The 15,097-nt window shown below is 45.1% G+C and overlaps 1 protein-coding gene across 1 annotated transcript in view; it reads left to right on the forward strand.

Annotated features, from left to right (window-relative positions):
- The window catches only part of igsf9ba (immunoglobulin superfamily, member 9Ba), a 122,683-nt gene that overhangs the window by 53,920 nt on the left and 53,666 nt on the right, over positions 1-15,097 (forward strand). The window contains exons 4-5 of the mRNA XM_061218032.1: positions 6,770-6,921; positions 14,694-14,811. Coding sequence (XP_061074016.1) covers positions 6,770-6,921; positions 14,694-14,811 — 270 coding nt within the window. The remainder of the gene's footprint in view (positions 1-6,769; positions 6,922-14,693; positions 14,812-15,097) is intronic.

A 15,097-nucleotide genomic window follows, 5' to 3' on the forward strand; every position in this document is an offset into this window, starting at 1 on the left:
TGACAGCCAGCTAGCTGTGGCCCAGAGTCGGAAGTTAGGCAGGGAGCATTGAGCCAGCGTGAGTATAGAGAGCATTGAGTATTGAGACGCCGACACACACTATGATCAGCTGCATCAAAGGCCCTCATTGCTGGATACGCAGGTGCTCCGTGGTTTCAGCCTGGCCCCGTGATCCCCTAAAAAGGCAGTCTGTGTCCCCACACACACGGCCCTTTCATCTGCCGCCTCGGCCCTCCCCGGCCCGGAGCCTGCCCCGGGGCCACGGTCAGCAGGTGCCGGAGGGTGCCTCTGCAGGTGCCGGATTGGGAGGGGGTCTCTGGTGTGACTGAGGAAACCTCTGCCACCCACTTCCATTAACTGGGTGGATTGGGGGGGGTAGCAGTGGGGAAATTCCAATAAAACACAGCAAAGGTTCAGTTGTTACTTTGACAAACAATCGTCAGTATGTATTTCATTGCAAAACATTTGGCTAGTTTCATATACGTAGCAAACACTGTGAAATGGAGTTGACTGAAACATAACGTTCGGCCCTTTGTTGCCGAGTACAGTACGTCAGTGTCCTTGCTCCTACAGAGAGGCTGCTGAAACGTACTCTATGTTGTTGTTTTTCTCCCGGAAATCTGCTCGTACGGGCAAGGCCAGCATCCTCTTAGGGACAGTTGTAGAACTGACAGTCTATGAAAGACAGAAAGAGAGCGAGAGAAGAGTAGGCGGTGAAGGGAGGAAGGGATGGAGGGAAAACTAGGGGGGGGGGGTGCAGTGAGTTTGGAGATGAAAGAAATGCACCAGGGAAGCTCAAACTCTCAGCTCATTCCAAACCGTGTATTTGCATCGGTCTGACTATGTTATCGGGGTGGATGGTTTGAGAAATTTGTTTTGAAATGTTTCTTTTTCGGATTTGTGTGCAGTTTTTGTCTTTGTTTTTTCAGTTTTGGCTGTTGTATGAGGTGGTGGTGGTGTGTGTGTATGTGCGTATGTGACTCAAGTGTTGTGGGTGAAGGGACTTGGTCTTTTTTTCTGGTTTTAAGTTATTTTATCTAGATGTTTCGTTAACATCAAAAGTCAAAGTCTGTTTGCATCTGACGATGGTGCTTCTAAGGAGAGGATTAGGGGGTTGTGCTATTTCTCTGGCTCAGATCCTGAACTCACTCTGAGACAGCGGTTGGAACCGAAAGACTAAAATGTAGGACGAGGGTGTGTTTCGCTATTTGCAGCGTATCCTCTGTTTCCCCGAGCGAGGGCACGTGAGAGTGTCTGCGCTGAATCTGGCGAGCCGAGCGAGCCGCCGTCGGCTGGTGAAATCGCGGAGAGCAATCTCGCAGAATGCCTTATCGCCGTGTGTTTTTGCTCTCTTTCCATTTCAGTCTTAAATGGAAAAGATTTTGAAACCAAACCCGATCAATCATGCTATCCATTTTATAAAATAGCAAAATAAGTGTTTATACAGTATTCACAAACGCACGTACGCACACGTACACACACCATTATTCTAATGGAAACGTCCTCAAAGCTGGCTTCTTATTCATGTACATTCATTTCATTAGACTTATCGGTCTTCTGCTGCTGTAGCCCATCCACTTCAAAGTTCAGTGTGTTGTGTGTGCAAAGATGTTCTTCTGCATACCACTGTTGTAAAGAGTGGTTATTTTAGTTCTTGTCAGCTTGAACCAGTTTGGCCATTTTCCTCTGACCTCTCACATTAACAAGGCATTTCCGCCTACAGAACTGCTGCTCAGTGTATGTTTTTTGTTTTGTTTTTAGCATCATTCTCTGTGCAGTAAACTTTAGAAACTGTTGTGCATGAAAATCCCACTCAGTCTATTTTTGAGTCAGTCAGCCAAGCACATTTGATTTCTTGTCAAGTTTTTAAACATAATAAACACAATACTGGACATGGAGGGACAACATAATCAACAATTCCAACAAACACTCAGCCCAAGGCCACAAATATGCAGTGTGAAAGTGTAGACCTCATACTGTTCGTCTAGATGCTTTCAACACATTCGAAGCACCAGAATCTCAGAATTGCAGTGTTCCCAGCTCTTGGAAGATTTCCCCTGCTTGTCGCTGATGTCCCTGTAGCATGCCCAGCTCATGGGGTATCTGCAGCTCTTGTCGCTGATGTCCCTGTAGCATGCCCAGCTCATGGGGTATCTCCAGCTCTTGTCGCTGAAGTCCCTGTAGCATGCCCAGCTCATGGGGTATCTCCAGCTCTTGTCGCTGAAGTCCCTGTAGCATGCCCAGCTCATGGGGTATCTCCAGCTCTTGTCGCTGATGTCCCTGTAGCATGCCCAGCTCATGGGGTATCTCCAGCTCTTGTCGCTGAAGTCCCTGTAGCATGCCCAGCTCATGGGGTATCTCCAGCTCTTGTCGCCGATGTCCCTGTAGCATGCCCAGCTCATGGGGTATCTCCAGCTCTTGTCGCTGATGTCCCTGTAGCATGCCCAGCTCATGGGGTATCTCCAGCTCTTGTCGCTGATGTCCCTGTAGCATGCCCAGCTCATGGGGTATCTCCAGCTCTTGTCGCTGAAGTCCCTGTAGCATGCCCAGCTCATGGGGTATCTCCAGCTCTTGTCGCTGATGTCCCTGTAGCATGCCCAGCTCATGGGGTATCTCCAGCTCTTGTCGCTGAAGTCCCTGTAGCATGCCCAGCTCATGGGGTATCTCCAGCTCTTGTCGCTGAAGTCCCTGTAGCATGCCCAGCTCATGGGGTATCTCCAGCTCTTGTCGCTGATGTCCCTGTAGCATGCCCAGCTCATGGGGTATCTCCAGCTCTTGTCGCTGAAGTCCCTGTAGCATGCCCAGCTCATGGGGTATCTCCAGCTCTTGTCGCCGATGTCCCTGTAGCATGCCCAGCTCATGGGGTATCTCCAGCTCTTGTCGCCGATGTCCCTGTAGCATGCCCAGCTCATGGGGTATCTCCAGCTCTTGTCGCTGATGTCCCTGTAGCATGCCCAGCTCATGGGGTATCTCCAGCTCTTGTCGCTGAAGTCCCTGTAGCATGCCCAGCTCATGGGGTATCTCCAGCTCTTGTCGCTGATGTCCCTGTAGCATGCCCAGCTCATGGGGTATCTCCAGCTCTTGTCGCTGAAGTCCCTGTAGCATGCCCAGCTCATGGGGTATCTCCAGCTCTTGTCGCTGAAGTCCCTGTAGCATGCCCAGCTCATGGGGTATCTCCAGCTCTTGTCGCTGAAGTCCCTGTAGCATGCCCAGCTGTGGACCTGTGGAGCCTCAGTGCTCTGCAGTCTTCTCTTCCCGCCACATGCTTCACCGGGTGTGGTTAGGACTCCATTTTGATTCCTTTACCAACATGGCTGTAAATGTGTTGAGATATTGTGTACAACAGGAGGATGAGGGGGGCGGGATTAAGGAGAAGACCCCATTGACTGTAATGTATAGTGGTTGTTTTATTCATTTTTAAATGTGAAAGCCGTGTTACGTTCTGATATTTGAAATGTAGCAATGTCACAATACGTCCAGTCCAGGCCAGCTGGAGGAAGCACTGAAATGATCTGATGGAAGTTCCCGCCACAGAAACGCGTGTGGGGGACACACTCTTTGGGGAAGCTGTTTGTCAGATGCAGTGGCATCAATTGCCAAGCTTTGCAGTGACCATTGTGAGCCTCAACCCTGCCAGTCTGACACAGTGATGAAGCCCTTATATTATAACACACCTTATATCACTAGCTCACTTGCAAAACAGGGCTAAAAGGAAGTACCCTACCCGGGGAGCGCAGGTGGGCCTAGCATTTTAAATAAATCACGTTCAAACGTAAATTCGGGAGGAACATGAAATGAAAAAGAAGTGGTTCACGGTTTGGCTCGATCATTGCCAATTTAGTATTTGTCACACATGAAGGTAATCAGGGGAGCTGGCATAGTTATCAGTTCATCAAGTTAGCTGGTAGGTGTCACACACTATTGTGACTCAATCTACACTGAGGTCCATAAGTATTTGGACAGTGACACAATTTTAAAGGGCTATTTGAGGGTATCCATATGGAGTGAACCAAGTAGAAATTCCCTTTAAATTTGTGTGGAAATACTTACGGACCAGTCTGTAGGTATACAGCAGGTTTCTGCTTCACTCTAAAGTATTATCTTTTTGCATTTCACAGCCTCCTGTAGTGAACAAAAGCTTATTGAGAATCTGACTCTCATTCAGCCAGGCTGGACGTGTAATACATAATTAGTGACTCCATTGTATTGTTTTTAGCTGATGTAGAAGCAGCTGTGAAAGATGGAAATATGGAAATAAAGACGTGAGAGGTGATTATGTTAATGCTGTTATTCAGCAGGATGGGGGGATGTGGCCTTTGGTGGGTTCATAAATGCAAATGGAAATTTTTCCACGTCAGGGCGGATAATCACATTTCTCTGTAAATTCCCCACTCAAAGAAGGCACTAGAAGATTTCATTTGAATTCAATTGGTTTTAAGAAGAGGTGTGCGGGCTTTAAATCATGATGTAGTTTCCTCCTTTGTGGCTATCCTGGGCACATATTTTTGCTGAGAAATAAATTCCAGGGAATGTCTATAAATGTCAAAACGAATAAAAAGCAATAAGTTATGAATAAACAATACATTTAACAGTAACATTGTTTAATCTTTTAACCTAATCTGCCCCGCCCCCACTCCCCCAAAAAAAGGAAAATTTTAACAGCTGAGATCTCGTATTGGAATACATCGATATGTTGTAAACAGTTTCATTTTCTTACATAAAATTAAAACATTTTTAAATTGTTTCTATTAAACCAACCAAGGCAACAGATTACTCTGGGCAGAACTTCAACTGTACTTCAACTTTATTGCTATCAAAAAGTTCTTAAAAGGTTTATGACAGTGTAATAAAGCCAAGCATTAAGGGCCTTCCATACACCCACGAAATTTCAGAGTTTCCCCAAGGGATTCGCTCCTACAGTCGCTGGTACATTTCCATATCTTTGCCATGTAAATGAAACACTGAGCGACATCGAGAAATTACACTTTCGATGCTTTCAGCACTCGTCTTCGCTCCTCGGAAGACGCAACAAGAAACAACAGGAAACCGGTGAAAAGCATTAGCGCTCTTATTTTTTAATGGCAGGTGGTTTAAAAGCATGATTGCTTCACATTCTGGAGGACCTGCCTCCATGGAAACAAAAGGAATGCAGTTGAGGAAGGGGAGAAGGACTGAGTGTGTGGGAAAACGAAACCTGTCCAGGGCTCAAGGAGTTCTTCATACGTATGTGATGGGTGGAGTCTTGGGCTTGACCGGTGGAATAGATTGGGCTGGGACCCTACCATTGTTCCAACGGAAGAGGGGTCCGCAAAAACCTTGATATGGAAGAAAGATTATTCATGCACACAGATACAAAGACACGTACACATTGTTTATAGTGGGCACACATGTCCCCAGCCATGTAGACATGGTTTTGACTGTTGTCACAAACCTCACAAGAGAGAAGAAGAAGAGGGAGATGTACTTTACAGAACCCTGTGGGGTAATTTGTCCTCTGCATTTGACCCATCCTAGTTACTTAGGAGCACAGTGCAACAGTACCGTGCCTGGGGAGTAATGTGGGGTTCAGGGTCTTGCTCAAGGGTCCAACAGCTGTGCAGATCTTATCATGGCTACAACGGGGCTTGAACCATCAACCTTCCAGGTCCTCAGCCACTACAGGCTGACCCATGCTAATTGATGTACTGGTGGATGTCTGTTCCACAAAACAATGTACCACACAATTCATTCAATTAATGATGAAATGTATAGGGTGTGGGCAATTTTTAATGTCGGTTGACACACGCATACGTATGCGCACACACACATGCCCGCCCACACATACAATCACCTACACACACACACACACACACACACACACTCACACACACACACACACACACACACACACATATGCCGTCGTCTGGCGGAACAGAAGACACAGTTGGAGGCTGTTAAAAACACTTTAGTGGTAATGTTCTGGGCTCTTTAAGACACCATAAGGCTTTCACATTGATGGGTTATCACTCCATTTATTTGCTTGCATAGCAGACACTTTGCTTTGCTCAAGGGTATTAGAGCAGCGCCACAACTGGGATAGCAAACTGGTATTGCTGCTCCCAGTGCGGTTCTTCAGCCATTACTCTGAAATGGAACAGTTACTAGTTGAATGGTAAAATAGGGGGTGTGGGGAAGATCACTATTTTTAAGATTATTGGCCAATAAGACTATTCTAAGCACATTTGCCACATGGGTAGAAATCGCATACAGATATTAATATTTTTTATTCTTGAGTTGTGCAGTTAAGATCTTCTCAGAATATCCGGCAACACTTTACGTCAACCCCTCACCATAAGCCAAGCTGGCATTACAGATGATGCCAGGTTATGTCAAATTACATAAAACTGCCATACTTTTATCTGTAATTTTATGATAGTAACATCTGTCATAACATTCACCGATAAAAGTATGACAGGTTTAGATCCTTTGACATCAACTGACATCATCTGTAATGCCATCTTGTGACAGCTGTTATGACAGTGTTAGCATTATGGCAAGGTTACCGAATATGTCATCATATATCATATGATCATATATTGTGTGTGTTTGTGTGAGAGAGAGAAATTCAATTTATATGATTTCATACAGTGCTCTATATACTGTATATCATTCTTTTTTTCTCAGCTTTCCTGGGATATCATGCGGATATCTTGTATGTACTCACTCACCACAAACGGATGAAAGTTGTCTTCTGACTTGTTTTTTACATTTTATTTCCCCCCTCCCATAGCCCCTCCCACCTTCACGGACACCCCCCCGCAGTACGTGGAGGCGAAGGAAGGGGGCAGCATCACCCTGAGCTGCACTGCCTTTGGGAACCCCAAGCCTGTAGTCAGCTGGCTCAGGGAAGGAGGGACGCTGGTGGACAGCGAAAAATACAAGGTAGGGAACCGTTCATTTCTTTTTCTAACATGCTCTTTGCGTTGATGGGGTGATTACGGGGCCTGTTAAATTTCTGTTGCTTTAAGAAGACAGATCCCACTTCCTGTGTGGGTGCTAGTAAGGAAGTGTGGTCAATGCTCCATCCTCAAGGCCTCTTGTATGAATTTGCATTTCTGCATTTCTAGTTTTTGGTTTACAGATTTGTTTTGTATCAAAATTTTGGGTATCATTTGGACATACATAATTGTATCTTCCTGGTGTTAACATATACCAAACATGATATACTGTAGATATCTCTTGTATTGAAGGGCTAGTCTTCATGGTGATATCTTCTCATTCAGATCCTTCCATGTAAGCGGTGCTGGTTCAGATTATTGGGCTCTTGGGAGTATGCGACCATGGGGTGGTGTGCGGATGCTTCCATCGTTGACACCCACAATCTGGATTCCTGTTTGCTGCATGGAAAGTGGCTGCCATTTTGTTTTGCCATTTTCTTGTGTTTCTCAGGAAAGTACAGTGATGGTTTAGCTGGCATAGCAACCGGGCACGTGCCAGTTTCCACATGGGATGAAGTTTACTTAACGGCAAGGCAAGCGAAATCACCTAGCTGAAAGTCGAAAATTTGGTGCTGCTGACTTAGCTCCCCTTGCAGTTACTGAGAGAGGACTGGAGTGGTGGGATAATGTCTAGGAGGAATCATAAGGGTGGCGGAATCCTAATGAGGTTTGATGTAGACTGGGAATGATTCATTTCATAGTATACATATGTATGTATGTTGTCTTTCTGCAAGAAAAAAAGGGAAAACTAATTTGATCATAGGTATTGTACTCGTAGTGCAATGACTGAGGTAATTCAAAGCTTAGGGGTAATTCATGCGTTTAAATGTAATCCGTATGCTTAGCCTCAAAACTTACTGTACGAACGTCCGCAAACGTAGTAGTTTAACGCACCATTAAACTTCTCAGTCAACAGCACATATTTGAATGCCTTGATGTTAAATAACACACCATGTAATACAAGCTATAAAAAATCACTTTAGGCTGCATGGTAGATTGTTTTAGAAGTCCCACAGCTCTCCCTCATGTGAACCCTTACTGTGAGCAGTTTTACACTCCATAAGGCTGACAGATGAAAATACAGCATATTTGCGGTATTGACTTTGTGAAAAGGAGCGATGCGTGGGTTCCCACTCGTAGGTTGTTTTTTTTCCCTCCCCAACGGGACTGCGAGAGGTGGGGAAAAAAATGGTTTGCTTTGTGCTGCGATTGAAGGTACAGTCAGTCTGGGCTTCCGGAAGGATCTCCTGTCTCCGCACACCTGAGAGATGTGTCAGCGAAGAACTAGCGTGGCGCATTTAACTCACCCCCCCTCCGTGCCGCTGTTTCATGTATCCTCTCCAGTCTAGTGCCACATCGATCACAAAAGCCTTTGAACCGTGGAAGATTGACCCCCCACCCCTCCCCCCCTCCCCTCGCCTTTCCAGCGTTTTCCCGGCGGGTTTTTCCCGGTCGTAAACGTCGGGAGTGCTGCCGGTCGCGGGGAACATTTGTATGCGGGGCGGTGAGTGACATTTCCCCGGCTCCGTGCACCGCTCGCCAGCCGTGATCTGAGAGGAACAGGAAGTGACAGCCAGCTGCAGTCCCCCCCACCCCCACCGCCACCCCACCCCTCCTCCCCCCAACCCTCACCTCTCATCCTGTCACGCCTGATCCCGCGACGGCCCATCGGAAGGTCGAAGGCGGCGTGGCTTCGGAAACCCGGCCGGCGTCGCTCGCCTGACGCGTTAGCGTGTAAACCTGTCCCCCGACCGTGAACACTACGCTCAACGTGAATGTCAGCATTCAGCTAGGTGCCCTGCATCAACGGAGGATTTTTCATCAAACGGAGTATGTCTAAATGTATAGACATGCCACTGAATTATGTGATACATTTCCACATGATTATGTCTATTTTGAAATCTAACATTGGATGATAATGATACATTGTTCGCAGACAATATGGGGTATTATATATTATATATTAGTTCACGGTTTATGGCAAATAACTCGTATTATGATGTTAATAGAGTCGTTTTCTTCACTCTCTTGATGTCTCTCACGGCGGTTTGTTAATTTAATAAATAGTCATATTTCATAATAGAAAACGGTGTCTTACCTCCATGTCATACTTCAACATGATTGTAATTAACTGAAATAGTCGTATGATGGCGGGTGAAGACATAGTGGCATGTTTCAAATTGATTTCATTTAATTGCATCGAAAAATAGAGTGAAAATAGAGTTGTGAGAGAAAGCGAGCGACCGAACATGAAATGTTTTTCGGGGTTTCAGTTCTCTGCCGCCTACACGCTCAGTACAGCCACGTATTTACCAATAAAATGTCATTTAAGTTGCAGAAACACTTAAGAAGTCGGTACATATTTGCAGTAAATTGTAGTTCGAGTCTCGAGTTTGAATCCTTACCGAAGGCCTCTTATTGTGGAGTTGCGTGTTCTCCTCGTGTCTGTGTAGGCGTGCGCTGGATATTCCGGATTCTTCCCACAGGCCAAATCCATGCAGTAGGGCAGGGGTGTCCGATCTTAACCGAAACACAGAATTGGCTGATTCGATAATCGCATGAATAAGTTGGTGTACAGGTGTTCCTAATGCAGTGTTCACTGAACCTGTGGACCCAGGCACTCAACAACAAATCATATTGCTTTCCAAAATATGCAAAGTGTTTCTGGGCCATAAAAGGCTACATGCTTTAAAAATGCGGATATGAAATGTGGCCTTTAATTGATACTCACCAGTAACTATGTCTTATGGAAGGACCAGAGTATTATGCAAATTTCCTTTTCATCTTAATTATTTAATTGAGAATGTTCCCCTGTAGTATAGTCCCCTAATTACTATTAACTAATTATGAGGATGAATTAAGTAATTATGTACGTGGATCGCTCTTAGAATCTAGAAATGGCGTGTAGTCATTCACAAAATTCACTTACGGAACTCCCCTGTGATCTGGTATAGGAGGAAAGAAATCAGCCATTTCTTTGCACTATTTTTCTTAAAGCTTAATTAATTCATGAATGCTATATTAGCCTTTCCTGGGTACCAGTGACTTCTTGTAGGAACATCATGGTGCTTCACTTGGAGGGGGAAAAAATGAATGTGGTTGTTATTAATGTGAAATCCCTTCCAAATAATTTATCAGTTTTTAATGAGAATGGGAGGGTGTACATGGTAATTCTGTCGATGCCAGGGTAGTGTCTTAGTCTTTGCCTGTGGTGAAAAATCGCTTATTTGTGCTACGTGCACAACATTAGCCTTCTGTAGTGTATGTGTCTCTTCTGGGGCCGTTTTATACATTAAGCTGCGGTTTAGAACAAAATAAGAAACCGGCTAAATTCTTATCTCAGGAATACAGACTGCTCATCGTCTGTGTAATCTTCACAAATATAAACATGGTGGGTTTCTAAAAGTATTCCGTAACGACAGGGATTGAGGTAGCATCTGTGCTTGGATTAGCGCTCTAACAAATAACAACGCACAAAAATAGGACCACAACAACATGCTTGGAAAATTGTTTGAGAAATGTAATCATGGTGTCATTATGTTTTATGAAAATAGTACTTGTTTTGGATTCTAATACTTTTCTGTGCTCTATTGATTTTGCCTGGGGCATTTCAGCCTGCAAGGAGGAGCAGGGCAGGGTTTACACTTTTGCCGTAATTTCCCTTATTCCAATGCACCAGGCAAGCTTGGTCAAATGCAGAAAGTATTTGAATCCGTAACAAACACTATTTGGTGTGCTTTGTGTGTATGTGCACAAGCACACGTTTTTAAGAAGACTCAAGGCAATATCAGGTCCATAGAACAAGCGAACCCAATCGCAGTAATCCAGAAGGCAGAGGGTTCGTTCAGAGTCTTTATTTTGTTGAGGAGAGTCACGAATGAATTAAGTTAATGAACAGGTAGACAGACAGACTACAGAAAGCATAGAGGGTAACAATACATGGAAAACGCTAACAACTCAGACAGGGAAAAAACACAGAACCTGACAGGCAAGGGCTCTGGGGTTAACAGATAAAGAAGGGATGAAAGGAGACGAGGCGTCATGGCCGAGGGTCGAACCCTGACTACACTGGGGGTCTCGTTTGGGGCTTCAGTCTGCCATCCTACATACTGCACCTCACATCTCACCGCCATTAATGATTTCACCACACACTTACAAATGGAACATAACACTCCGATCCTGAACCGTATGTAGATATCGAATGGCCGTAAAAACGTGTATTTTACGTATTTATCAATATTTTAACATAATGTCACATCATTTTTAAATATAAAATGAAACGGGAACGGGCATCCTGTCACCCGATTTATTTATTTATTTTTGTGTCCCGGCTGTTGTGAGTTATAGCACAGAGAGGATGCTGGATCGGTTAAATATTTATCTGTCAAATCCCCCCCCCCCTTTTTTTTTATTCAGCCACTTGCATAATATGAATGGGCGGGTGAATTATTTATTATTGAAATCCCATTCTCTCTGTCCTCAGTCTCCATAATTTGCCTGGACGTATGAATTATTCACCGGTGTGATGTTCTCCCCCTCCTTATCCCTGTGTGACATACAGTATATACTATCTTTGCTTTTCTGTGTCTGTCTCAGTACATGGCCACTGATTACTTTTGGCATCTGCGAGAGAAATACAAAGTATGACAAATCTATTGCCTGGCCTGGGTCAAATACGTGACTGTTTTGCATTCATACCTTTCTGTTAGTTTTCGATTGATCTAGCCTGGTGCAATTGAGCCAACCAAGAGGACCAGAAGGCGGGGTTTGCACTTTTTGGAGAGTATTTCATAGGTCCCAAGACGCCAGACAAGCTAAGATTTTGTTAAATGATTTGTCAACCCACACGGACGCTAAAAATAACTGTCCTCTGATGTTGACATATCCTATGAAATGTATGCACAACAGCCAGATAAATACCCCCAGGATAAGCTAAAAACTTAGTTTTACAGTGATGTAGCCCATCCCTGTGGTGAAAGATTAGTGTCCATCACCTGAATATGACACATTATACCTTGCAGGGTAGGGAACCCAGTACAAGAAGCTTACCGTGTTTTACATTAGTTTGGTACTGAAATGACCTAGCAATGCATTTACGCAACAATCAGAAGTAGTTCAAGTCGACATTCACTTAGCTACAGTCGCTTAGGTGTAGTATATTAAAATGGCTGAAAGGGTTATTAAATAAACTTCAATGTTAGATAGAAAACAGTCGTAGCTTCATAACCAGGTGGGATATTTGGTTCCGTAAATATGTCTGTATCAAATAATTTGCGAAACAAATGTATATTTCTACCAAACCAGTAACATGTTGGCCGGACGTGCAATAAAAGTGAGCTAACTTCTCACTAGCCTCTCTGAGACTCTTTTTAACAATATGGCATTGCCGTTTTGCAGTTTTATTGCATCACTGTTTTTTGTATTATATAAATAAGAGCACAACAATAATTTGGGACGTCGACAATTAAACCACGAGGGGGAAAAGTTGATAGGGTTCAACGGATCGTACAACAGGAGATTCAGAAACCTCAGTGAACTTGAAAATGGATTTCAGTACCGTTTTGTTCTGTCCTTCCTGAGAGCTGGGATTTTCTTTCTTACAGAAATAATGAACCAGCCAGCATTTGAGCTGCTTACCTGAAATGCTGTCTTTCAGTATAGTGGTGGGGGGAGTACAGAGCGAGGTCGTTAAGTGATTTATACATGGGGAGTGATGCTTCATATTTAATAACGGTGTCACGCTGCGGGAGAGAAGTCTTGAGCCCTTTATGTGCAGTGGTGATTCGTTGCTTTCTTTGTGGCGCTGTAATGGCGGTAACAGAAGGCATTAAGTGAGTGATGGTTTACTGCCAGTGGCCTATATTCCTTCTGGCAGGAGGTCAAAATAAAAAGTTGAGAATAAACCAACCTGCTGACCTGCAACATGCCACTCTGTCTCTGATAAAGAAAATAATAACCATAGCAGTAAAAAAAAACCTGTCAAAATCTGCTCTCAGATGGAGCAGAATGAGAATGCTAACAGCTCCTGACTTAGCAGAAACAACGCCGCTTGTGAATAGACTTTAACTACGGCTGTTTTCAGCGCTGTGCTTACAGCACACTCCCTGCAGGAATGGCTGTGGCAAGGCGTGGCGTACAGCTATCAATCTGAGACGCAACAACGCGTGCTCGTGTCTGAGGTGTCTGGAACGGGGCGCATTCGGTACAGGCTCGGTTTGAGAGCTTGGTTTTTCACGTGCCGTAGCAGTGCGGTCTTTGGAGAAATGGTGAAGGCGGCCCTGTTGAGGTCATGTATTGATGGGGCTGTCATGTGCCTTGTTCTGCTTGTTCTGACTGGTGACGCGTGCCCTTTTGGGTGCAGTGGCCAGTAACCCTGCAGACCGGAGCATAATTGGATTTTGCGTTGCAAAGAGAGCACCTCCAGAACTGACAGAGGGCACTGCAACAATGAGACTGGCTTGCACTTGCGATTAGTTATTTTGTTTTTGGAAGTACTTTGTTTTTATGGGGCTGCTGTGCAGCTCATTCTGTTCACGGTTTCAGGTTCTGGGCTGGGCTGGCAGCCCTGTTGGGTGACCCAACACAAGACGTTCTTGCAATGTTGCTGCCATGTAATGACAATGCTATAGCATCAACAGAACATTGTGAGAACAGTGTGTGTTAGTTGGGTAGTCACCAATAGCCTCTCCTAGGGAGGGGGGATTCATTCGGGCCAGGATGACAATGATGGTTGATGAATGATTTCAAAATGCGAAATAAATGGGTGGACATTGTGAACTGAGTGATGTGTCCACGCGTTTGTTTTTATCGTGGAGAGCGGAGACGTCCAGACTTGCCGTTGGAGGAGTATTAATGATGGTCGTGAGAGAGGAAGGCCTGGCAGGCTCCAGAGCCTCCCTGCGCATTGGCAGATTGGGTTCACAGGTGTGATCCCGGGCCATATGCCCAAATTGTGAAGGGCTCGTGAGATGGACGCTCGAGCTGACCTTGTGCTTCTTGAGCTCTGCCAGGTGTCAGTTGTGAGCGCCTCCCCCGCCCTTTAGATTGTGATTGGCTGTGATGGATAGGACTGTCTCCTTGAGTTTGATTGGCTGAGGTTCAGATAAGGGTTTCGTAGGCTTAAGCATTTTAACAGCTCTATACAAACATTTTCCAACAGTCTCGCACAAACCTCCTAGACTTGGACATGGAAATGTAAAGAAACATTTTGAGAAAATATGCTATTACACAGGCATTCGCAGGTATGCCTAAGCTGCAAACATTCCCCAATGTTTAGGGTTTGTGAACACACACAAACACATACACAAGCACACACACAAACACATACACAAGCGCACACACAACCACATACACAAGCATACACACAACCACATACACAAGCATACACACAACCACATACACAAACACACACACAACCGCATACACAAACATACACACAACCACATACACAAGCATACACACAACCGCATACACAAGCACATACAAAACCACATACACGAACACACAATGCCCTTACAAAAACCGATATGTATACACTCGCCTGATGCAGGTCTGTTAGCTCCTTTCTTTCCACAGAAAACGCATTACTCCTTCCAGCCTTTCAATTCTATATCAATAACAATGTAATGCAGAAGAAGTCCTACATCCATAAAGACTGTAGCGGGCGCGGGTTTGGTCCTCCTGGGTGATGTCGCCGGTCCTCTCCCCCGCTCACAGGTCAGCGACGGAAGCGTGACGGTGCGGTCGGTCCGCCGGGAGGACCGGGGGGCGTACACCTGCCGAGCCCACAGCATCCAGGGAGAGGCCGTCCACACAACACGCCTGCTCGTTCAAGGTAACGTCCGCCCACACAACACGCCTGCTCGTTCAAGGTAACGTCCGTCCACACAAACACGCCTGCTCATTCAAGGTAAAGTCCGTCCGTGTTTTTACTCAAATCCCTCCCCTCCCCCTTCCTGCCCTCCCGCCCCGCCTCAAATGTACGTTATTTTAATGAGAGGGAACGTGTCAGCGGCAGGCCTGGGTCAAATATGTAATTATTTTGGATTCAAATACTCTTCTATGCTTTACTGAACTTGTCTGGTGTTGGAACATATACAACACTCTCAAAAAGTGCAAAC

The sequence above is a fragment of the Conger conger genome, chromosome 13, assembly GCF_963514075.1.
Source record: "Conger conger chromosome 13, fConCon1.1, whole genome shotgun sequence".
In the NCBI taxonomy this organism is placed as follows: Eukaryota; Metazoa; Chordata; class Actinopteri; order Anguilliformes; family Congridae; genus Conger; species Conger conger.